Raw genomic sequence first — 26,594 nt, 5'->3', positions numbered from 1 at the left:
AGAAAACAACCATATTAAACTTGAATAAACATTTTTCCAAAGTGATCTATAACAGAGAAAATGGCTACTAAACCTATTAAGCATTTGGCACACCTTAGAAAAATATCATATAAGTAAACAGAATGGAATAACCATCTTGAAATATAGACATGCCACAAATACTTGTATAAATCAAGTAAATGAGATAGCAATATCTATTCTATTTAAAAGCTTGTGTTTCTTACCTGGAACAAAAGGCATAGAGCTCTAAGCTACCACAGTTACTAGCAATGGCAGTTGTGAAATTGTACAGATACAGAGAAAACCAAGAATCAGTGCAATTCTAGAAGAGTCTACCACACAGAGAATAAAGTCATCTGCCAGAGTTTTACTCCCACTAAGATGCAGTGTTGCCTCTGATAACAAAAGGGCAGGAAAGGAAGGCCTAATCCTCACCATCTCAGTGCTCTAGGGAAAGGCTTAGGCTCTGGCATGGAGGATTCAGTTTTGCTTTTACAGAATTGCTTCTACTATTTTGATTCTATTACACTTTAGAATGTACAACAGAAAATCAGTGCTTTCTGTGCTGATCACCAACTTTCAGTTCTACTAGTACCTGGCCAAACCTGTATCTTCACTGTCAAAGTCTTAATGCTGAGGCTTTCATTACAGCCATTTTTGGGGAACTCATTTTGAGGTAAGCTAGATAAAATATCACCTTATAATTCCAATTATATGTTCATATTTGGACAATACTCATGATTCAAAGTATCAATAATGTATTCTGCTAATCAATGTGACTTTGGAGCCAAAGATTCAAATTATGGCTCCATCACTGACCTTGGGTATATTTCCCAATATCTTTGCACTTCAGTTTTTCTCATCTGTAAAATGATAAAAATTATACTACATAGTAAGCACTTAATAAATGTTAGTTATACATCCCAACCTTAGAAATAACTATGCCTTTATATGTCATAGGACTAAGGAAAGAAAGAATGTTTACTTATTCATATCTCACACTGACTGTGTGTTAACTACGGTCCTGTTATATGTGCTTTACATGTACTAATTAATTTAATTCTTACAACCACTCTACTCTTATGCCCATTTTAAAGATCCATACATAGGGCCAGAAAGGTTAGTTACCTTCTCATGTAGTTGTACCTGGATTTAAGTCCACCTTAGTCTCAATTTAAAAGTTCACCTAACCATTATGCTGAGTACTGGAGCAACAAATACATAATAATAGCTTACCCTGAGTGAATACTCTACTTGTGTCAAGAATTGAGTTAGTGGCTAAAATGCATAGAGTCACTTAATTTTCACAATAGCCTAATGAGTTTGATTATTATAACTTGGTGGATTGAGGCACTGAGAAATTAAGTTCTGCATCTATAACCACAAGGTTAGTAATTTGCATCGTTGAGATTAAAACTCAGGCAAACATAAACATATATTGTTCCTGTAACTATGTGAAGTATTACTCCTTTGGCATACTTACATGGCATTCTAAGCAATACAGAAGTTCACAAATAAAATAAGGTAGGATACTTTAATATAATCACCTGTAATGGAGGCTTTTTCTTCAGATCCTAGTGAAAAGGAATCTTTAAGATTTTCTTTAACAGATGATGATGGTATACTTGTTAACCATGGATCCTATTTAAAGAAACTATGTAAGTTTACTTCTCAAGATTTGTGGAGGGCAATAGCAGTAGTAAGACTACATCATAACTCTGAAATATGCATTATTAGTTTTTTACTGAAACACCATAAGGGTTAAGTCAAAGGAGGTTATAATATACTTTACTTTCAAGTTAAGAGCTAGTTCAGTTCTTTAACTGAAACTTCTAAATCCATTTTTAGCAATTTTTAAAACTACTGCTGCTCTAGAATCAAATCCCAGAAATACTTAAGTATTTGACATCTCTTTCTCTAAGTATATACTTCCTGCTGCTGCTGCTGCTAAGTCGCTTCAGTAGTGTCCGACTCTGTACGACCCCATAGACTGCAGCCCAACAGGCTCCGCCCTTCCTGGGATTCTCCAGTCAAGAACACTGGAGTGCGTTGTCATTTCCTTCTCCATATACTTCCTAAGAAAGCATAAAGATCGTAGGTCAAAAACCCTTGAAAGTGAAGTCGCTCAGTCGTGTCCGACTCTTTGCGACCCCATGGACTGTAGCCTATCAGGTTCCTCCATCCATGAGATTTTTCCAGGCAAGAGTGCTGGAGTGGATTGCCATTTCCTTCTCCAGGGGATCTTCCCGACTCAGGAATCGAACCTGGGTCTCCCGCATTGCAGGCAGACACTTTACCGTCTGAGCCACCAGGGTTTGAAACAAATATTAATAGTTGTTCAAACAAAAGCAATTCATAAAACCAAGTGCATATGTGTGCGTGTTGTTGATTCAGTCATGTCCAACTCTTCGTGACTCTATGGACTGTAGCTCACCAGGCTCCTCTGTCCATGGCATTCTCCAGGCAAGAATATTGGAGTGGGGTTGCCATTTCCTCCTCCAGGGAATCTTCCCCACCCAGGGATAGAACTCACGTCTCTTATCTCCCACATTGGCAGGTGGGTTCTTTACCACTAGTGCCACCTGGGAAGCCCAAAAACCAAGTAGCTATTCCAAACATTTTAGGTTAAAAAGTACATAGATTTCATGCACTTTAGTTTTCCTCAAAATTACTGTATCTGAAATAAAATAATTATATATGAAATGAAGAAGGCAATGGCACCCCACTCCAGCACTCTTGCCTGGAAAATCCCATGGATGGAGGAGCCTGGTGGGCTGCAGTCCGTGGGGTCGCTGAGTCGGACACGACTGAGCGACTTCACTTTCACTTTTTCACTTTTATGCATTGGAGAAGGAAATGGCAACCCACTCCAGTGTTCTTGCCTGGAGAATTCCAGGGGCAGGAAAGCCTGGTGGGCTGACGTCTATGGGGTCACACAGAGTCAGACACGACTGAAGTGACTTAGCAGTAGCAGTATATGAAATGAAGTAATTATATTTGTGTTCCTATATGAAACATTGTTTTATAGGATAATACTCTAGTCTAAGGGTGATGATACTATAAGAAGTTTGATTTTTGTTGTATAAAGTTTTTTATTTTTTTCCAATATATTTAATGTCAAAAGCAATAGAAACCATCTGGGAAGATGGCAGAAGTGCTAAAACACCGGAGTCTACCCTAAGGGATGAAGCTTCACCCAAGGAGATTTGCAAGTTAGTAGCTTTTCTCCTGAGAAAATTTCCCCAACAGTGTAGCTCTAGTAGTAGTAGGCTGCAACCCTACCAGATTTGCTTGAGGAGTCAGAGAATAGAATTTAGGAATAGATGATCAGCCAATAAATTTGGAGAAGAGCTGCAGAGGGCAAGAACCCCAAAATCTGCATATAAAATCCACCTCAAACCTTTGGTTCAACTATGCATGGCATGGAAAAGACCTCAGAGGGCCCTGTAAAACTGTAGTAGCTAGAAAGTAAAAAAACTAAGCAGAAGTTTTAGTCAATGTCCATGGCAAGGGAGACAGAGTTGGAAATTTGAGTCTGGCCATAAAATCAGTATGATAGAACACATGTTCAGAGAAACATAATAGAATCTAAAATGTCTACAACTTATCATCCATAATATTCAGTATTCAATCAAAATATTAAGTAACAGAAAATAGTGACTTATACTATGAATACAAACAACAAAAATAGTCTATAGTAACCAACCCAGCGATGACCCAGATATTGCAATTGGCAAATAAGAACTTTAAAGTAGGTTTCATAAATATCTTCAAGCATTTAGGAGGAAAAATATATACACAGTGGTGGAACAAATGGGTATCTTGTTAGATACAGAAAATACAACAACAACAAAAAATGGAAATTCCAGAGTTGAACAGTACTGAAAAAAAAAAATTACTGGATAGACTTAACAGCAGATCAGATATGGTAGAAAAAAGCAGTGAACTCAAAATCTCTGAAGACAGAAACTGAAGAAAACAAAGGGTAAAAAGACTGAAGAAACATGAACATGATCATGAGAGGATCAGTGAGACATATTAAAAATTTCAATGCACTAGATTACAAACAAGAGAAAAGAAAAACAGAAAAAAAAATTAACTTCTTATTTTCATGGAAAATATCAGTTTACAGATCCTGAAACCTCAACGAAACCCAAGCAGGATAAATATAAAGAAAAACTACACCTATGTACCTTGTAGTCAAATTATTGTAATTCAAAGAAAAAAGATAAAGTCTGGAAAAAAAAATTCTGAAAGCTGTCAGAAAAAAAACCCAAAATGTTATATAATGAGTACAACAAGATAAATTTCTGCTGATTTTCTAACAGAAATCATAGAGGTCAGGAAAAATGGAAACCTATAAAGAGCTGGAGGTAGCAGAAGAGAACTGTCAGCCAAGTACATATTCAGCTAAGTCATCCTTCAAAAATGAAGATGAAGTGAATTTTTTTAGATAAGTAAAGACTGAGCAAACCTGTCACTGGCAAATCTATATTACAAGAAAAATAAAAATAAGTTCTTAAGATTGAAGGGAAATAACATTAGAAGGAATATGAATCTAAAGGAAGAAATGAGGATCCTTAGAAATGGCATATAAATCTAAGAAAACTACAAATGTTTATTCTACTCTTTTAGTTCTTTAAAAGTCTAAGACTAAAAGTTTAAAATCATTCACCATAAAATAACCATTTGGTCAAAACAGAGATCACAAGGAAAATTAGAAAACATATTTAAAGGAATGATAATGAAAATGAAAGTGAAGTTGCTCAGTCGTGTCTGACTCTTTGCAACCCCATGGACGGAGTAGCAGGCTACTCCATCCATGGGATTCTCCAGGCAACAGTACTGGAGTGGGTTGCCATTTCCTTCTCCAGGGCATCTTCCCAACTCAGGGATTGAACCCAGGTCTCCCGCATTGTATGCGGATGCTTTTACCATCTGAGCCACCAGGGAAGTCTGATAATGAAAATAAATGTCATCAAAAATGGGTGCTGTTAATCAAGTGTTAGAGGAAAATTCATAGTTTTTAAAAGTTTTGATAGAAAGGATGAAAAGCTTAAAATGAAGGGACACATTTTCTAACTTAAAGATAAGCAAATTAAACCCAAAGAAAATAAAAGAAAGAAATAATAAAGAATAAAAATCAGTGAAACTGGATGCAAACAATAGAGAAAACTAAGTCAACATTGGTTCTTAGAAAAGTTTTAACAAAACTGAGCAATGCCTTTCAAAATTTAACAAAAAAGACAGAAAACACAAACTATACATTAGAGATGGAAGATGGAATGTCATGATAATTTTATTGCCATCAAAAGCATAAGGGAATATCACAAACAACTTTATAAATACAGCATCTCAGAAAAAGTGGTCAAATTTCTAAACAGACAAAAATTACTAAACTGATGAAGTAGCAAATGTGAATACCAAAGTATCTATCCAATAAAGGAAAAAAATCAAATTTAGTATCAAAGACCTCTTCACAAAGAAAATTCTAGGCCCAGATAATTTTGCTGGTGAAGTCTCCCAATTCTGGGAAAAATGATACCAAATTTTTGGTTTCATACCAAATTTTAGAAAACAAAAAGAAAGAGACAATCCCCAATTCATGTGATACCCATGCCTGACAATAACATTATAAGGAAAAAATTATAGTCTGCCTCCATAAATACAGATGCAGAAGTCTTAACAAAATATTAAGAAATAAAATCTCACACTAAAATAACCTACTATGATCGACCAGATTTTACCCCAGGAATACTGAGTTGATTTAAAAGAAAAGTATAGATATGTATCATCATACAAACACACACATGAAGGAAACGTAGGAAGTGAGGCTGCAGCAAAATAGAAAGAGTCACCTTTCCATATCCAGCTGTGACACTCGAAGGAAAGTAAGGCAGTAGAGAGAGGTGCAGTGTCATAAGAATCCATACATAGTTTAAGAGACATAAGCATAGTTGAATGTGGATGATAACAGACCTTTCCAGAAGCAAAGATAATGGATATAGGAGAAAGAAAGGTTGACAAAAAATTAATGGAAATCCCTGAAAAGGCGGGCTTAAAGAAGATTCACAGCACGCTCAGGAAAATTTTTTAATCAGGAATAAGAAAGTTTTAGATTATTAAAAACAAAAGTATTTCATATGCCCAACAATAAAATAATAAATCTACATTATGGGCTATGTTACCATCATTAAGGTGAATGTAGTCTCAAGATCACCTAGCAACACAGAAACACTTCATGAGCTCAGTGCTAAGAGATTTAAAAAAAAAAAAAAAGCATAATACAAAACATTATGAATGTTAAGATGACAAATATGATAAAATAAGTATAGGAAAAATAGCCCCAAAGGGAATAAGAATAATGAACATTGTTGTTATTAAGTGGTGGGATTATGAGTAGATATTTTTCAATTAAACTTCTTGTCATTATATAATGTTACTTTAAAAACTTTAGGAATACTTTTTTCTTTAATCAAGGGACATAACATGCATCACAAAGAGGATTTAGTTAGGCATCACTACCAGTCTGAATAATGTCCCTCAAAATTTATGTCTATCCTGAATCTCAGATGGAATTAATTAACATGAGGATATACTAGACTAGGGTGGACCCTAAGTCAAATGACTGGTGTCTTTTTTTAGAGGAAAGTGAGGAGAGACACAGAGACCAAGGGGAAGAGGCCATGTGATGATGGAGACAGGGATTAGAGTGATGCAGCTGACAGCCAAGGCCCACCAGAGATTCCTGACAACCACCAGAAGCTGGAAGGAGCAAGGAAGGATTTCTCTCTAGAGCCTTCAGAGAGAATATGACCCTACCCACACTTTGATTTTGGACTTCTGACCTCCAGAACTGAAAAAAAAAAAAACACTTCTGTTGTTTTAAGTCTAATTTGTGGCAATTTGTTGTAACAGCTACCGTGAAGTACCATAATATCCACTTGGTCAGATGATCTTATTCAATATACAATAACTGTTTGGCTTTGATAAGCCCATCTCTTCTCCAGATTTTTATAACAAATTAGGACATACCACACTAAAGTTAGAAAGGCTTATATCAAATTGCCAGCCTTACTGGTAAAGCTAACCTACAGGACACGAGTGGAATAAGAAACCTACTGTAATCACACTTCTGGTCTGAATTGGAGAGATCCATTCATTTAGCTGTGATACAAAGGACTTTCTCTGTCTCCCTTTGTACCACCTCTCTTACTCACATCTGAACCACAGAGGAGTCAGAAGAAAGAAGCTTAGCCAGGTACTGTTTAGTTTTCTCTGATCTGCTTAAGCAGATTGTGCAGCAAGAATGTTCTGCCCATACTTATCCCTTCTGAAATGTGAGGTAGAAGTTTCCTAGCCATAGTGCAATTTAAATACAGGAGGCCAAGTGTTCTTCCCTAATGACAATACACAGTAAACTCCTGATGAACTGAAGGATCATATCTACTCCCATTGTGGTATCCCAAAAAGATAGGACACTGCTGTGACCATTCAATATGCATATGTTGAGAGATTAAAACCAAATGAATAAAATGACACCAGCCATAAATTATACAATTAAAATATGTGTAAATATATACTTGCAATTAAAGTGTTGCAAAGATTCAAAAGAACTGCACTGTTTTTTCACATTTAACTTTCTCTGATATTGGATGCATTAATTAGCAGTTTTCTTCTTTCTTAGCAGTACACGAAATAATTCTGCATCTTTGCTCTATCTTACAATGCAGTTTTAGACCCAATAGAACATATTTTAAAAATTAAAGTTCCTTGTCATTTGCTGAAGAAAACGTGTACAACACACACAAACACACACATGCATGTACGCAAATATTCTCTTTCTCTTATAATCAGATGCAAAAATCTGAATCAAAATACAATTCAGCAACAGTGCTAACCTCAGGGTCAAGGTTTTCAGAGAATGCATTCCTCTCAGCTTCTGGTTGTCTGCCATTTGGCCTTGGGAGGAACGAAGGGGTGGAATGTCCCTCTAAATCTTCGTGTGGGACAGTTTCTTTATTGTTTCCTAGGCTATCTTTCTTCTCCCCATGGTTGTGCTTTTTCAACATGCTCCTTGGTCGAGGTGAAGGCTTAAATTGGCTGTCTGCTTCGAGGCTGCTGTTATTTTCTGCAGAAAAATGCAGTGCTTTAATACATTTAATACAGTAAAAAAAATATATATTTTTAAGATGGTCATGGCTTCTCCTACACCCCAGGTGCCACCAAACTTCCCTCCTCTTTCCAAGCACCTAGCACCTTGCCTCTGTCCTGGAGAAGAAGTCCACACCCTTCTCTACAAAGAACTCCAGAAAGTAAAAGTAGGTGATAGCTGACAATCAAAAAAAAATTTTTTTAATGGCTGCCATTCTGACAGTAACTAGTATACTTCACTCTTGTGAGTAGTTAACTACTCTACTCTATCAACTCTCATAGTATTAACAATTTTTTTAAACAAACAAAACCATGTCTTGATTTCAGCCTTGATAAAATGAGGCAGTTCAGCCATCAAACCTTTATTGAGTGTCTGCCACCAGGTCCCGTTCACATCACTCATATGAACAGATCTCAGAATCAAGACACTGGCAATGGCCCTGTCCTAGGATTTTAGAGGTTGGGGAGGGAGATGATTGTAAACAAATAAAATTATAAGACAAAGGTAAGTGCTGTAACAAGTATAAAGATGATGTCGGTACAGGGGTAGAAGAGCCAAAGTCCCTGGAAAGAGGAATGGAGATCTCGACAACTTGTGAGCTGCTGTTCTCTGAGTCCATAAAACCTCTCCAGCAGTTATTAAAATTTCTCAGTTACTATTTCCACTACTTCTAAGTTTAAAACAACAATCTAATGCTGGTATACTTTCAGCCCTCAAAACAAGATATACAGGTTTTTTATATGAACTTTTCCCTAAATTTCACAAAGCTGCAAAATTGAATACCTTTCTCTTTTTTATCCGTAAGTGGGGTTATAAATCCTGCTAGAAGATTCTATAGTCAGACCTAATTGGAACCACTATAAATGTTTCACTGCCAATTTTAGGTATGTCCTAAATTCTGGTCAAATGTCCAATTTAAAATCCAAGAGTTATCCTAGATTCCTCCCTCAAAATCCAAAGCATCATGATACCCTATTGACTCTACCTCTAAATACCTCTCATTTATCCCACTTTCTGCAACCCCACTGTCAGTTCCCTATCCAGTCTTGCCTAGATTACTGTCTCAGCAGCATTTATAAAACACAAATCAGATCACACCACCCCTCTCCACGAAATTCTTCAGTGGCTCCCCATCATCCAGTCCTGCAAGTTCATTGCCTCCGAACAATATAAAAGGTTTCAGTCTTGTCCCTGGCTAGCTATGCTGCCTCGTCACTGGCACACTCCCTTGGTAATCTGTCCTGATATGCTGGGCTCGCTCTCCTTCTGCAGTTGGGCCACCTCTCTTGCCACCAAACTTTTACCCTAGTTCTTCCTTTGCCTAGGATGTCCACTTCTGGCTTCTCCTGACAAATGCTTGCTTGTCTTTGGAATCTCAGTTTACGCAGAATATTATATAAAGCTTGATGAAAGGTTTTTTGAGTCTTTTTTACTGTAATAACAACACTTAACAGGAGATCCATTCTCTTAACAAAATTTTAAGTGCAGAATACAGTATTATTTACCTAAAGGCACAAAGCCATACAGCAAAACTCTAGAACTTGTTCATCTTGCTAACTGAAACTTTACACCTTTTGACTAGCAATTCCCATTTCCCTCTCCCTCTAGCCACTCATAACTACCATTCTTACATTGACATCTTAACCCCAAGAGTGATATATTAGGAGGTAGGACCTTTGGGAGGTGATTATGTCATAAGGGCAGACCTTCATGAATGGAATTAGTGCCCTAAAAACAATGTTCTAGAAAGTTCCCTCGCCCTTTCCACCATGTAAAGCTACAATGGGAAGCCTGCAACATGGAAAAGGACCCTAACCAACCATATGGGCCCTGTGATCTCAGACTTTCATCCTCCAGGACCGTGAGAAACAGATTTTTATCGGTTATAATTCACCGAGTTTGAAGTTTCTGGTTATGCTGACCTGCTAAGCTACCTCAGTCAGGTTTGACTCTTTGTGAACCCATGGACTGTGGCCCACCAATCTCCACCGTCCTTGGGATATTCCTGGCAAGAATACTGGAATGGGTTGCCATTTCCTCCTCCAGGGGATCCTCCTAACCCAGGGATTGAACCTGCATCTCCTGCATTGGCAGGTGGGTTCTTTACCACTAGCGCCATCTGGGAAGCCCCAGTAGTATTTGGGAAGTATTTGATTACAGCAGCCCAAATGAGTAAGACAGTATTGGAGGATTGTACCACATCTCTAATGCTGCAGTCACAGTTACCATCACAGTGCTTGTAACAGTGAAACATATCATACAAACAACAAATATGTGTGGATAAATAAAATGATCTGCCTATGAACAAATGCTGAATAATAAAGTGAAGAGTAAAAGCATTTATAGCATGCTTAATTTATGCCAGATTGCTCTAAACCCTTCAGATACATAAACTCATTTAATTGTCTCAAACCCCTTGTGGTGGTTCAACTATCGGCCCCTTTCACAGATAAATAAAATGAGGAACAAAGAACTCATGTGCCTATGGTTATAAACTCTAGTTTGTGGAATTAAAGCAGGAGCACTCTGGCTCCAATGCTAGTGGAGTCAAGGTGCTCCTGCTTTAAAGTTAAAACAAAGACAGCATACCTTGTAAAAATTACTTTCTACAATCACCATCAATGTGACCATTACCTGATAAAGTGAAAGAGTTTGATTATTGTACTTTTTACAGCAGAAAATTTAAGTCTGAATTTGGCAATAAGGAGTTCATGATCTGAGCCACAGTCAGCTCCCAGTCTCATTTTTGCTGACTGTATAGAGCTTCTCCATCTTTGGCTGCAAAGAATATAATCAATTTGGTTTGGGTATTGAGCATCTGGTGATGTCCATGTATAGAGTCTTCTCTTAGAAGAGGGTGTTTGCTATGACCAATGCATTCTCTTGGCAAAACTCTATTAGCACTTGCCCTGCTTCATTTTGTACTCCAAGGCCAAATTTGCCTGTTAATCCAGTTAGCTCTTGACTTCCTACTTTTACATTCCAGTCCCCTATAATGAAGAAGACATCTTTTTTGGGTGTTAGTTCTAAAAAGTCTTGTAGGTCTTCATAGAACCATTCAACTTCAGCTTCTTCAGCATTACTGTTTGGGGCATAGACTTGGATTACTGAGATATTGAATGGTTTGCCTTGGAAACGAACAGAGATCATTCTGTCATTTTTGAGATTGCATCCAAGTACGACACTTTGGACTCTTTAGTTTACTATGATGGCTACTCCATTTCTTCTAAGGGATTCTTGCCCACAGTAGTAGATATAATGGTCATTTAAATTAAATTTGCTCAATCCAGTTCATTTTAGTTCACTGATTCCTAAAATGTCAATGTTTACTCTTGCCATCTCCTGTTTGACCACTTCTGATTTGCCTTGATTCATGGACCTAACATTCCAGGTTCCTATGCAATATTACTCTTTACAACATCAGACTTTACTTCCATCACCCATTTATATCCACAACTGGGTGTTGTTTTCTCTTTGACGCCATCTCTTCATTCTTTCTGGAGTTATTTCTCCACTGATCTCCAGTAGCATACTGGGCACCTACCAACCTGGGGAGTTCATCTTTCAGTCTCCTATCGTTTTGCCTTTTCGTACTGTTTCATGGGGTTCTCAAGGCAAGAATACTGAAGTGGTTTGCCATTCTCCTCTCCAGTGGACCATGTTTTGTCAGAACTCTCCACCATGACCCGTCCATCTTGGTTGGCCCTACACGTCATGGCTCATAGTTTCATTGAGCTAGACAGGCTGTGGTTCACGTGATCAGTTTGGTTAGTTTTCTGTGATTGTGGTTTTCATTCTGTCTGCCTTCTGATGGAGAAGGATAAGAGGCTTATGGAAGCTTCTTAATGGGAGAGACTGACTGAGGGGAAAACTGGGTCTTGTCGGGAGCTGGTAATTGACAGGGAAGCCTGGTGTGCTACAGTCCATGGGGTTGCAAAGAGTTGAACACAACTGAGTGACTGAACTGAACAGCAGACAAGCAAGAACAAAGGAAACTTTCAGGTTCTAATATTTTTATAAAGCATTAAATGATAGGCAGCAATATCTCATGATATTAAAAATATTAAGTTCTAAACATGATAAAGAAAAAAGTCTAAAAATTTAGATAGAGCTAAACTTGTTAACCACATTACTTCTTTAATGAATAAATTATTCATTTATATATTCAAATACTTAAAGAATTCTACATGCCAGGCACTAACCAGCAGACTCAACTTTGTCCTTCAACTTGAATAACCTTGGAATAATGATTTCAAATATTTTATACCAAAATTCCATTTCCAGAAGCATCAAGTTTTCAGAAAGAAAAAAAAAGTCTATACATTATCAAAATGTCTTGTTTCACTATCAAATGTGAATGATTACCTATTTCAGTAATTATTTTTATACTACATATACTGAATTGCAAATGGTTAATGATTGTTCAAAAATTCAGTATTGCACATTCATAATCCTGGGGCCATCTTGTGGTCAAAGTACAGTATTTCTCTAATTCATTTTGTCACAGGTTTTAAAAAAGGTATTAAATAGATGGATTATTGCTGATTATGTACCATAAAGTTTTAATTATATACTTATATCTATATCAGACTAAGTTTTAGCTTTTATAGAAGGAAATGGCAACCCACTCCAGTGTTCTTGCCTGGAGAATCCCAGGGACGGGGAGCCTGGTGGGCTGCCATCTCTGGGGTCGCACAGAGTCGGACACAACTGAAGCGACTTAGCAGCAGTATGCTCACAGTTTCTTATTACCTAATGAAAAGCTTTTCAGAATCAGGACAAATAGAACAAACATAATCTATAAAAATTGATTTTTAAACTCAACTATGACTAGGGAATACTACATACTCTATCTTTCATAAAGATTCACTGTGCATATGTCTTTATTAATGGTTCCAAGTAGTTCTCTCATAAAGAAGTCGGTTTAAAATTTCTATAACTCTGTGTTTTCCCCTTAATACAATGAACAAACTGTGGAAAATACTGTGGAAAAAGGTGATTTATTGGATTACTCACTATTTGATTATGTTTTCCTTCTCTCCATTTTTTATTTTACTCAGTACACTGGTAAGGGACATTTTAGCAAGTAAATTCTGTTTCATTAGACCTTGTGCTTACACTTTTGTAGACGTTTATAGTTTGAGACATACTTTAGTGTGATGAGTGTGTGCTGTCATGTCTGACTCTTTGTAACCCCATGGGACTATAGCTCGCTTGCCAGGCTCCTCTGTCCATGGAACTTTCCAGGCAAGAATACTGGAGTCCTCCTCCCGGGGGATCTCCCCAACCCAGGGATCAAGCCCACCTCTCCTGCCATCTCCTGCAATGGCAGGTGGATTCTTTAGCACTGTGCCACCTGGGTACATTCTTCAAACAATTCTGTAGGAAGGGAGAGCAAGGTTCCTCTCCCTCCTCATGAGGCCAGTAAGGCTTACCCTATTGCTAAGGTCAAACATAATTAACATACAGTGGCTTTTTCCCTAGTATCATTGCTGATTCATGTCTTCTCATTTGAAAGTGGATAGGATTGTCAGGGGTGGAAAAAGGAGTGAGTCCCTAATACATATCTGAAATAAAGCTTTGCCTGAGGTTATCCGTGCTATCTAGTATATAAAGTATGAAATACTTCCCAGTATTGTATTTAATGATTATATAAAGGAAAGAGGTTTTTGTGAAGGTTAGTATCAACTACTACTGTTTTCCATAAAACATAAAAAGACTGGAAGACCCCAAATCCTTCCCTTCTCTGCCCTTGTTCCTGCATGGTAGCCCAGGGGATCTCACGGCAGTTAGTGCCTGATTCACTCCATCCCTGCTCCTCTGTGCCCAGGGCTCAATAGAATTGTGGAGAAACTATTGTAATGCTCCTACCAGGAACTTCCCCACAGAAAACTGAGTTTTAGTGGATTTTCCTGGGGAACAGAGAAACCAAATGGAGATTCTCTTAAGGAAATCTGGAGGCTTAAACGATAAGAGTAACAACACCTCTCTCTCCCATCCCTATTTCAAATATACAAATGTCACATAGATATTCTGGCTGCATGGAAATGATTCTTTAGGACTAGCCCCAATGCTGCTCTCTATCCCTAATGTTTGGAGTGTGAGATGGATTAGAAAGGATTCCACTGTAGTTACAGAGCTAAAAGCAAAACTGGAGCTCATATGTCTACGCGAGGCTGGATGTGGATGCTCAAAGTTCTTCCACCTCCTGCATTCATTCAGTCTCGCATCTCTGCTGGTGCCTGATAGGAGGCCAAAGAGCTTTCAGTCATCCACATCCAGCCTCGCTAAGGCCTATGAGCTCCAATTTTGTTTTTAGCAGTGTAACTACAATGGAATCTTTTCTAATCAATCTCATACTCCAGACATTAGGGTTAGAGCAGCACTGGGGGAGTCCTTAAAACAATCATATCCATGCAGTCATTTGCCAGAATATTTGTTTGACATCTGTATATTTGAAATGGGGGTTGGAGGACGGGAGGGAGAGGTGTTGTTGCTCTTACCATTTAAGCCTCCAGACTTTCCTGAGAATTACGACTTTCCTCTATGGTTCTGGGTTTCCCAAGTCACACTAGTGGTAAAGAACCTGCCTGCCAATACAGGAGACATAAGAGACGTGGGTTCGATCCCTGGGTTGGGAAGATCTCCTGGAGGACGGCATGGCAACCCATTCAGTATTCTTGCCTGGAGAGTCACATGGACAGAGAAGCCTGGTGGGCTACGGTCCATAGGGTCACAAAAAGTAGGACACAACTGAAGTGACTTACTACACACAGACGCACCCAACCTCTACACAGCCAGATCTCCAATTTATGGGCTTCCTTAGTGGTTCACATAATAAAGAATCTGCCTGTAATGCAGGAGACCTGGTTTCAATCCCTGGGTTAGGAAGATCCCTTGGAGAAGGGACCCACTCCAGTGTTCTTGCCCTGAGAATTCCATGGACAGAGAAGCCTGGCAGGCAATAGTCCATGGGGTCACAAAGAGTCAGACAGGACTGAGAGACAAACATTTTCATTTTCATTTTCTATACTTCTGGTATTTTTATTTATATCTGTAAAATTGAAATGTTAAGTCTGTCTTTTTTCTTAAATATTTATTAGCTCCTATGTAAAAATATTTTGTAATTATCTTAAAATAAATTTTCAAGAAATGCAATTACAGTAACCTAACAAATTACCTGAAGATGTACTTTTGATCCACTCTAGTATTTTTGCCTGGAAAATCCCATGGACGGAGGAGCCTGGCGGGCTATAGTCCATGGGATCGCAAAGAGTCCAACACAACTTAGCGACTAAACCAAACCAAACCAACAAATTACCTGAAGATGTACTTTTGATTGGAAGAATTCTAGGTTTAGTTTCCATTTTAATTTTCTCTTTTTCAACTTCCTGTTGTTTATTTTGAGATTCAGGTAAGGGATTTACAACCATGCCTTCACCATTATCAAATGCAATGTCATCGTTTTTGATAGAGACTACTGGCTCATGTTTCCTCACATCATTGCTTGATTTCTTTGTTTTCAAAAAAGACAGTTTTGGAGAATTGTTTTCTTCATCATCTGATATGTGAAAATTATTCATTTTTTTATTAACTGAATTTTCATCTACTGAGGTGTCAGAAAAATCACCTAAGGAAACAGAAAAATAGAAGAGAAAAATATTTTCAATAGTACATTTTAAAGTTTTGAAGGTTACATTAATCAAAAACATTACCTTAAAGGCTAGATATGAATTTACAACTGTGAATAGATTTGGAACCCTAAAAAAACTCCTAACTTAGGCAGTCTATAAATTAAAATTTTCAGTTTCATTTATTTAAAACGTACTTACTGAGTATGAATAGTGTATCAAGTCAAGCACTGTGCTTGCTCTGAGAGAAGTCATTCAAAGGTTCTTCAAAACAACAATCAGTCATAGACATTTAGATTTTGGACTGTAAAACTTATTTATTTATTTTTTTCAAAAACTTCATCATATAAAATCAAGAATATTTGTAAATGGAAGAATTAGCTAATAATGTTTTTCCAGTAAAATTTTGGAACTGCTATTCCATCCATACCAGAGTATTAGATTTTATTATGAGAAGAAGAATGAAGAATGCTAACTTAACTATACAGTAATGATTTAATTATTGTTCTGGTACCTTTTACAGAGAACACCGAGAGTTTTTCACTGAATATCAAAGAATAAAACACTGAATTTCAAGTTCAGAATTTTGTATGTTTATCTTGAAATGTGAAATGTTAATATCTTACATAACCAAAGAAACCAAATTAATCATACAGTACTGACATACTGGGTTTTTTAAACGGATTCCCTTTCACAGCCAAAAAACCTTGATTTAGAAAAAGCATTATAAAAGTGATTCTGATGTACCCAAAGTTCAGTTCTATGGTCCCTAATTATTACCTCACTGTAGGTCTCATAGGGTTGGCCTTAAAGATGAACGTATCATCTCCAATATAATTTACCACTGACAAGCAAATCTGCTATCAGTTACTTTTCAGTTTTGTATACACATTCAGAAAAAAACAAGGACAATCATACAACTTTTTGAAAATTAAGAGTGACTTTTTATTCATTAAAAAGTTGGAGACCTAAAACCAGTGAATTCACTGGTATTATTTTAGAATGGTGATTTTAGTTTGTTTTGTTTTCAGGTTTCGGCTATAAATAACTAAGGAAGCAAAAAGAAGACATTTCTTTTCTCACGGTCTCACATACCAATCTCATCACTGTCAAAGTCATCTGAGTATTCAGAACTTCTTTGTCTGGCTGAGCGAGCTGTAATTGCTTTTATTAGCTCATCCTGAAATGAGATAATTAAAATCAGTCGCCACCCAAATGTGTACTCTCATATGTAGAATTAATTCTTTAAACAGATAATGCTTGATTAATAACTGCTTTAAAACTCAGATTTCATTCATCTAACAAATATTTACCGAAACTCTACTTTATGCCATGCACCCAAACTCTAAGAGGCAACACAGAACATCACAGATGACCCCTTTTTTCATGGAACTTACAGTTTAACAAGAAACACCAAGAAAATTAATTGAGGGACTCTATCTGGACCAGGTTCATTATAAACTGATATTTGGAAGAAACTGGTATTCTTCATGATCTTTTGTTTCAGCATATTGCTATTAACAGATGTAATCAATACCATAAATTGAGACCTTCAATTCAAAATTGTAGCAACTGGACACAGAAAGCTTAAATGTTATTATGTTAAACCAGAAAAAAAATTAACAATATTTATATGAAAATGGCAATTAGAAGTTGCTATTTAACTTTCACAAGCGAATTTAACTTTTAATATACTAAGAACCTAGTATTTAGTTTGGTAGTCTTAAAGCCACACAGAGGAGCTGGTAATACTAGAGCCCAAATACAATCACCTGCAAAATCTCAAAAGAAACATAGGATTTACTCATGCTCTTTATAGGACTGCTCTAGGATTACTTTCAAGTCCAATATTCCTAATACAGGAATTACCTTGTAAAATCATTCAAAATAAAAATACTTTACCTGGAAAGTAGTTCTTTTGGTGACTTTTGGACTCTTTGTATACGCCAAAGTTGTGCTAAAAACTTCATCAGACATAGTGTGTTTTAATTCTCGACCTTTATAAAATGGCTAACCAATGATAGGAATAATTCAACCTCTGATGATGGCTGAAACACACAAAAAACAAGTCAGAGATTTTTGCATGCTTGAGAATTTGTATTATTACATTTAATGCTTCCTTGGCCACCAGAAAGTGAAGTCGCTCAGTCGTGTCCGACTCTTTGCGACCCCATGGACTGTAGCCTATCAGGCTCCTCCGTCCATGGGATTTTCCAGGCAAGAGAACAGGAGAGGCTTGCCATTTGACCACCAGAAAAGCCAAACAAAAACAAGAAAAGCATCATTGAGCTGCAAGTTCACTTCAACAGAGTTCTTGAAAATAAATAGCAAATTCTACCAACAAACTGGTTTTCAAAGAGAAAAGAAAATTCAAACTTAAGTTATCTTAGTTTTACAATTATTTTATTATCCTAAATAAGTTTTACAATTATTGCACTCACTTGAATAATGAGCGCAATGGCTTGTTGCCAATTAAAACAGAAACTTTTCTACCTCTCTTCCATTCAAAAGTATAATATTGCCTACAAAAGAGGCATATTTATTTAAAAGGCTACTTTTATTTTTAAAATGAAGTCTACTTTTATTTAAAAGAAAGTGAAGTCGCTCAGTCGTGTCCGACTCTTTGCGACCCCATGGACTGTAGCCTATCAGGCTCCTCCGTCCATGGGATTTTCCAGGCAAGAGCGCTGGAATGGATTGCCATTGCCTTCTCCAGGGGATCTTCCCGACCCAGGAATGGAACCGGGGTCTCCCGCATTGCAGGCAGACGCTTTACCCTCTGAGCCACCAGGGAAGCCCTTTATTTGAAAGCCATACTTACTTAAAAGAAGAGTACTGTCAGCATAAAGGATCATCTAAGAACTTCATCATTTAATTTTTTTTTTTTCTTTCACTCTTCCGTCTCACAAAAATGTTAATACAATTAGATAAAACAAAATGAAGTTGCTCCAGGAGGAGACTGCCGGGCCGCCCCGCTGCCCTCCGCAGCGCGCGGGGACCGCTCTGGCCCTACAAGGTGGTGGCGCCCTGTGCCTGACCGCTCGGCCCATTGCGGCCGACCCAGCAGCCACCACTAGCCACGCCAGTGCACAGCCGAGCGCGGCTCCGGCCCCAGTTCTCCGCGACCCTCAAGTCCCGCCTTCTGTATTCACCTGGCATTCCTGCGGAGGGCAGCCCGCAACCCGAGAACCCAGCGGCTGGCCCCTCTACCCGGCCTGCCCCTGGCTGCTTTCAGAGACCTGGCTTCTTAGGAAGCTTGGAGGCGAGACGAAGAACGGAGGTGGGGGGGCGGTTGCTAGGATACAAGATCTCTGGGAGGAAGTGACTACTCCTGCCCCGGGCCTCGGGTACCTAACACCGCCCTGCAGCCCTACGTGTCACTGAGGCGACCGCCCAGAGGAAGGAAATGACGTCAGCCACTCTGGGTCTGGGGAGAAGGATGTTTTACCTGTCGCCTATGCTTCAGTCGTTACCTAGGAGACGGGACCCATCTGGCTGCCTTAGAGTTGGCGCCTGCGCACTGAGAGTTGGCGCCTGCCAGTGGCGTGAGGGGCTTCATCAGCGCAAAGCATATCCGTTGTTTTGCCACAGTTGTCACAGACATGAAGTTCTGTGAATCGGAGTAGTGTACTGACGGACTAATGCACTGATAGATGGGACAGAAAGGCAAGATAATGTCTTTTGCAGGCTCCGGAGTCAAAGGGCACATTTGAATCCTGGCGCACCTCTCTCTATCCATGTGATGTCCTGCAATTTAAGGTGTGTATACCCTAGTTTCCTCTTCTGTATTAAAAAAAAAAAAAAAAAAAAGGAGGCTATAATATTAATAGTAACCTTAATAGCCATAAAGAAAGCTGAGCGCCAGAGAATTGATGCTTTTGAACTGTGTTGTTGGCGAGTACTCTTGAGAGTCCCTTGAACTGCAAGGAGATCCAGCCAGTCCATCCTAAAGGAAATCAGTCCTGAATATTCATTGGAAGGAATGATGTCGAAGCTGAAGCTCCAATACTTTGGCCATCCCACGCGAAGAACTGACTCATTGGAAAAGACCCTGATGCTGGGAAAGATTGAGCACAGGAGGAGAAGTAGACGACAGAGGATGAGATGATTGGATGCCATCAACGACTCGATGGACATGAGTTTGAGCAAACTCCTGGATGTTGGTGATGGACAGAGAAGCCTGATGTGCTGCCGTGCATGGGGTAGCAAAGAGTCGGACACGGCTGAGTGACGGAACAGAGGTGAACTGGTGTTGCTGTGAGTATTGAACGAACTTATGCAGATGGAATACTTGAAAGATTGCCTGGGATTGCATTCCATCAGTGTTAGATAACACTGTATGTAACTCAGCCACAAAGGGCCTGGACAGAAGTCATTCCTTGGCCACACAGCTTAAAACCCATTCCAAGTGTTTCTTTAATGTAAATTCTTTGGGTATGTACTCAGTGGATATTCTGGCAAAAATTAAATCAGTCAACAAAATAAACTAAAAAGGCAGAGGACTGTGTGCTGATAAAGTAACCAAAAATAACAACACTTAACTAGCGTAGGTAATCCTTAACAAAATAAACAAACAAACAAAAAAGACACTTCTTTAAAGACTTTAAAATAACAAGGATTTCTACTATTTTTTTTAATTTAGAAGAAGCTTAATCCTAACTGAATTGTCTGAATTTATTATTCATTGACTAGTAAATTAAACTTGTTCTCAGTATTTTTCCCCCTACCTCTGAATTTTTTTTCACTTCTTCAACAATTTATTTATAAAGAAATCACAGTGGATACAAGTTTAATAAATCAATATGTTGAAAAACTAAATGTGCATAGCAAGAAATACTAAATTTAGTTTTTTAAAAAAGACAGTTCATGCTTTTAACAATCTGTGCAATGTAACTTTTTAAATACAGACTTCAGTTTATGCTCAACTTGTTTGAAAAATTTAGTTTGGTCAACATTTGCTTAACTTCGATGTTTTCAAGAAATTCTTTTTTAACTTTTTACTTTGTATTGGATTATAGCCAATCGATTATCAATGTTGTGATAGTTTCAGGTGAACAGTTAAGGGACTCGGCTTCTCATATACATGTATATATTCTCCCCCAAACTCCCCTTCCATCCAAGCTGCTACATTACATTGAGCAGTGTTCTGTGTGCTATACAGTAAGTAGGCTGTTGTTGGTTATCCATTTTAAATATAGCAGTGAGTACACGTCCACCCCAACTCACTAACTATCCCTTTCCCTCATGCTTTCCCTCCTACAACCATAAGATTGTTCTCTAAGTTTATGGGTGTCTTTCTGTTTTGTACATTCATTTGTATCTTTTCTTTTCAGATTCCACATAAAAGGGATGTCATATGCTATTTTTCCTTCTCTGTCTGACTTACTTACACTCACTATGGCAATCTCTAGGCCCATGTTGCTGCAAATGGCATTGGTTTATTCTTTTTAATGGTTGATTAATATTCAATTGTATATTGAGAAACCTATATGCAGGTCAGGAAGCAACAGTTAGAACTGGACATGGAACAACAGACTGGTTCCAAATAGGAAAAGGAGTACGTAAAGGCTGTATATTGTCACCCTGCTTATTTAACTTATATGCAGAGTACATCATGAGAAACGCTGGGCTGGAAGAAGCACAAGCTGGAATCAAGATTGCTGGGAGAAATATTAATAACCTCAGATGTACAGATGACACCACCCTTATGGCAGAAAGTGAAGAGGAACTAAAGAGCCTCTTGATGAAAGTGAAAGAGGAGAGTGAAAAAGTTGGCTTAAAGCTCAACATTCAGAAAACGAAGATCATGGCATCCGGTCCCATCACTTCATGGGAAATAGATGGGGAAACAGTGGAAACAGTGTCAGACTTTATTTTTGGGGGCTCCAAAATCACTGCAGATGCTGACTGCAGCCATGAAATTAAAAGACACTTACTCCTTGGAAGGAAAGTTATGACCAACCTTGATAGCATATTAAAAACCAGAGACATTACTTTGCCAACAAAGGTCCGTCTAGTCAAGGGTATGGTTTTTCCAGTAGTCATGTATGGATGTGAGAGTTGGACTGTGAAGAAAGCTGAGTGCCGAAGAATTGATGCTTTTGAAGTGTGGTGTTGGAGAAGACTCTTGAGAGTCCCTTGGACTGCAAGGAGATCCAACCAGTCCATTCTGAAGGAGATCAGTCCTGGGTGTTCTTTGGGAGGAATGATGCTAAAGCTGAAACTCCAGTACTTTGGCCACCTGATGCGAAGAGTTGACTCATTGGAAAAGACTCTGATGCTGCGAGGGATTGGGGACAGGAGGAGAAGGGGACAACAGAGGATGAGATGGGTGGATGGCATCACCGACTCGATGGACGTGAGTTTGAGTGAACTCCAGGAGTTGGTGATGGACAGGGAGGCCTGGCGTGCTGCTTTTCATGGGATCACAAATAGTCGGACACGACTGAACTGAACTGAACCATATCTTCTTTATCCATTTTCTGTCAATGGACATCTAGGTTGCTTCCATGTCTTGCTATTGTATCAGTGCTTCAATAAACATTGGGATGTCTGTATCCTTTCAGATCATGTTTTTCTCTGGATATATGCCCAGGAGTGGGATTGTGGGACCCTGCATATGTCCATATGGTAACTCTATTTTTATTTTTTTATTTTATTTTATTTAAAAAAATTTGTTTTTAAGGAACCTACATACCGTTCTCCATAGTGGCTATACCAATTTACATTCCCACTAACAGAGTAGAAGGATTCCCTTCTCTCCACACTTTCTCCAGCATTTATTGTTTGTATTTTTTGATGGTAGCCATTCTTGCTGTTATGAGGTGTAGTTTTTGTAGTATTTCATTGTAGTTTTGATTCATATTTCTCTAATAATTAGCAATATTGAACATTTTCATTTTCATGTACCTCCTGACCATCTGAATATCTCTTTGGAGAAATATCTATTTATGTTTTCTGTTCTCTTATTGATTGTGTTGTTTGTTTTGATGCTTTAAGTATCATGAGCTGTTTGTAAATTTTGGAGACTAATCCCTTGTTGGTGATATCATCTGCAAATATTTTCTCCCAATCAGTGTGTTGTCTTTTCATTTTGTTTGTTTCCTTTGCTGTGCAAAAGCTTTTATGTTTAAGTAGGTCCCATTTGTCTTTGTTTTTATTTCCATTATTCTGCAACATGTATCAAAAAAAATATTGCTGCAATTTATGTCAGAGAGTGTTCTGTTTTCCTCTAGGAGTTTTATAATGTGCAGTCTCACATTTAGATCTTTAATCCTTTTTGAGTCTTTTTAAAAATATGGTATTAAATAATTATCTAATTTAATTTTTTTTCATACTAATATATATTCCTTTATTAAATTTTCTTAAATTACTAAAACATTTTAAAATGTCTTTTGTATCCTCTGCTGATGGTATGCTATAATTTATTTAGCGGGTTTCCCTGTGATGGACATTTAGGTTGTTTACATTTGTTTGCTCCTGAGAAATGTGTACAAGGCTTGTGGGGCAGACCTGCATAACAGAGATGGGGGTGCTCACCCAGTACCCCGGCAGTCCTAATCCAGAGACAGTTTGTCATGTTCACAGCACAGTTATATTCCCAGGGGCTCCAGAGAACTCATAAATGACTGAAATTGTCTTCTTTGATCACCCATCCCACTGCCAAGGGCAGAACATCCGGACCACTCTCTTAGCTTGCTGTTCTTATTGTTTAGTCACTAGGTCATGTCTGACTCTTTTGTGACCTCATGGACTCTAGCCCGCCAGGCTCCTCTGTCCATGGGATTTCCCAGGCAAGAATACTGGAATGAGTTGCCATTTTTATTTCCTTCTCCAGGGGATTTTCCTAACCCAGGGATTGAAATCACATCTCCTGCTTTGCAAGTGGATTTTTTACCGCTGAGCCACCCTCTTAGCTCAGTTCAATCCAGTTGCTCAGTCATGTCCTACTCTTTGAAACCCCATGGACTGCAGCACACCAGGCTTCCCTGTCCACCACCAAATAGCTGTACAGATTTCCCAACACCATTTGTTGAAGAGACTGTCTTTCCAACATTGAATAATCTTGCCTTCTTTACCTTAGATTAATTGACCATAGGACTGTAGGTTTATTTCTGGGGTTTCTATCGTGTTCTATATCTTTATTTTTGTACCAGTATCATACCATTTAAATGACTATAGCATTGCAATATAGTCTGAGGTTAGGAAGCCTAATTCCCCCAGCTAGTTTTTTTTTTTTTTTTTCCCCCCTAAAGTTTGCTTTGGCTAGTCAGGATATTTTGTGTCTCTATACACATTTTAAGATTTTTTTGTTGTTGTTCCTCTGTGAAAAATACCATTGGTAATTTGATAGGGATTGCATTGAATCTGTAGATTGCTTTGAGTAGTGTAGTAGTCATTTTGACAATATTGATTCTTCCAATCCACAAAGTGATATATCTTTTCATCTCTTTATGTCTTCCTCAATTTCTTTCATCAGCATCTTATATTTTTCAGAGTACAGGTCTTTTGCCTCCTTAGGTAAGATTATTCCTAGGTATTTTATTCTTTTTGATGTGACAGTAAATGGAATTTACTTAAATTCTCTTAAATTTTTCTTCCTGATCATTCATTGTTAGTGTATAGAAATGCAGCAGATTTCTGTGTATTAATTTTTTAACCTGCAACTTTACCAAATAAATTGATGAGTTCTAGTAGTTTTCTCATTGCATCTTTAGGATCTTATATGTACAGTATCATGTCATCTGCAAATAGTGACAGTTTAAATTCTTTTCCAATTTGGATTCCATTTATTTCTTTTCTTCTCTGATGACTATAGCTAGGACTTCTAAAATTATGCTGAATAAAAGTTGTGAGAGTGGACATCTATGGCTTGTTCCTGATCTTAGAGCAAATACTTTCAGCATTTCACCATTGAGTATGATGTTAGCTTTACTTTTGTTATATAGGGCTTTATTATATTGAAGTATGTTCCTTATATGCCCAGTTTCTGGAGCGTTTTAATCATAAAAGGGTGCTGGATTTTGTTAAAAAAGCTTTTTCTGCTTATATTGAGATGATCATATGGTTTTTATTCTTCAATTTCTTGATGTGGTGTATCACATTATTTGATTTGTGGATATTGAAAAATCCCTGAATCCCTGAGATGAGTCCCACTTGATCATGGTGTATGATCTTTTTAATGTATTGAATTTGGATTGCTAGTATTTTGTTGAGAATTTTTGCATCTATGTTCCTCAGTGATATTGGCCAGTACTTGTCTTCTTCTTCTTTTTTGTTTTTGTGGTATCTTTGTCTGGTTTTAGCATCTGAGTGATGGTGGCTTCATTTAATGAGTTTGAAAGTTTTCATTCCTCTGAAATTTTTTGGAACGTTTCCAAAAGGAAAGGTCTTCTCCAAATAGTTGGTAAAATTTACCTGTGAAGCCATCAGGTCTGGGACTTTTGCTTGTTGTTAAACCCAGTTTCAATTTCAGTGCTTGTGTTTCATCTGTTCATATTTTCTATTTCTCCCTGGTTCAGCCTTTGGAGATTGTACCTTTCTAAGAATTATCCATTTCTTCTATGCTGTTTATTGACATACATTTGCTCATAGTAGTCTCCTGATCCTTTGTATTTCTGTGGAGTCAGTTGTAACTTCTTTTTCATTTCTAATTTTATTGATTTCAGTCCTTTCTCTTTCTTCTATTGATGAGTCTGGCTAAAGGTTTATCAATTTTGTTTATCTTTTCAGAGATCCAACTTTTAATTTCTTTGATCTTTTCAGTTGTTTTCTTTGTATCTATTTCATTTATTTCTGCTCTTTCTGAATTCTTTCCTTCTACTAACTTTAGGTCTTGTTTTTCCTTCTTTTCTAGCTATTTTTAATGTAAGATTAGGTTGTCTACTTGAGATTTGAGTGACTGAACTGACTTTGTCTCTTATAATAGTCTTTATTTTGAAGTCTACTTTGTCTGATATGGGTATTTCTACTCCAGCTTTCTTTTGATTTCCATTGACGTGTAATACCTTCTTCCGTATTCTTACTTTCAGTCTGTAAGTGTTCCTAGGTCTGAGATGGATGTCTTGTAAACAATGTATATTTGGGTCTTATTTTTGTATCCGCCCAGCCAGTCTATGTCTTTTGATTTGTGCACTTAATCCGTTTACATTTAAGGTAATTATTGATGTGCATGATCCTATTACTGTTTTCTTAATTGGTTTGTTTTGTAGGTCGTTTCCTTCTCTTGTATTTCCTGCCTAGAGAAGTTTCTTTAGCATTGGATGTAAAACCAATTTGGTGGTGATGAATTCTCTTAACTTTTGCTTGTCTATAAAGCTTTTGATTTCTCCATCAGATCTGAATGATAGTCTTGCTAAATAGAGTATTCTTGATTGTAGGTTATTCTTTCTCATCACTTTAGTGCCATTCCATTCTTTGGGCTTCCCTGGTGGCTCAGCTGGTAAAGAGTCTACCTGCACTGCAGGAGACCTGGGTTTGATCCTTGGGTTGGGAAGATCCCCTAGAGAAGGGAACAACTACCTATTCCAGTATTCTGGCCTGGAGAATTCCATGGACTTTATAGTCCATGGGGTCACAAAGTCAGACACAACTGAATAACTTTCACTGGGCTTCCCTGATGACTCAGCTGGTAAAGAATCTGCCTGTAATACCGTTGATCTGGGTTCAATCCCTGGGTTGGGAAATCCCCTGGAGAAGGGAAAGGATACCCACTCCAGTATTCTGGCTTGGAGAATTCCATGGACCATGTAGTCCATTGGATCACAAAGAGTTGGACATGACTGAGTGACTTTTACTTCACTTCCCTT

General features: G+C 37.9%; 1 protein-coding gene and 1 long non-coding RNA gene across 9 annotated transcripts in view; one reads left to right on the top strand and one right to left on the bottom strand.

Annotated features, from left to right (window-relative positions):
- MAP9 (microtubule associated protein 9) overlaps positions 1-19,091 on the bottom strand; it is a 50,239-nt gene extending 31,148 nt beyond the window's left edge. For 3 of the 8 annotated variants that reach the window (XM_070768945.1, XM_070768947.1, XM_070768950.1), the window contains exons 1-6: positions 18,939-19,090; positions 17,689-17,834; positions 16,882-16,966; positions 15,477-15,785; positions 7,902-8,131; positions 1,548-1,641 (exon numbers count right to left, since the gene is read on the bottom strand). In XM_070768945.1, the coding sequence (XP_070625046.1) occupies positions 1,548-1,641; positions 7,902-8,131; positions 15,477-15,785; positions 16,882-16,966; positions 17,689-17,763 (793 nt within the window). In that variant the 5' untranslated portion in view covers positions 17,764-17,834; positions 18,939-19,090. The other 5 variants (XM_070768948.1, XM_019978080.2, XM_070768951.1 and 2 more) reach the window with 4 other exon arrangements.
- A 173-nt stretch (positions 19,092-19,264) lies between these two features.
- On the top strand, positions 19,265-22,351 carry LOC139176674 (uncharacterized). Its single transcript, XR_011561067.1, has 2 exons — positions 19,265-20,043; positions 21,120-22,351. It is a non-coding gene; the product is annotated as an uncharacterized lncRNA (long non-coding RNA).
- Positions 22,352-26,594: the final 4,243 nt, after the last annotated feature.

The sequence above is a fragment of the Bos indicus genome, chromosome 17 (assembly GCF_029378745.1).
Source record: "Bos indicus isolate NIAB-ARS_2022 breed Sahiwal x Tharparkar chromosome 17, NIAB-ARS_B.indTharparkar_mat_pri_1.0, whole genome shotgun sequence".
NCBI lineage: Eukaryota > Metazoa > Chordata > Mammalia > Artiodactyla > Bovidae > Bos > Bos indicus.
This window is presented reverse-complemented; position numbering and strand designations above follow the sequence as displayed.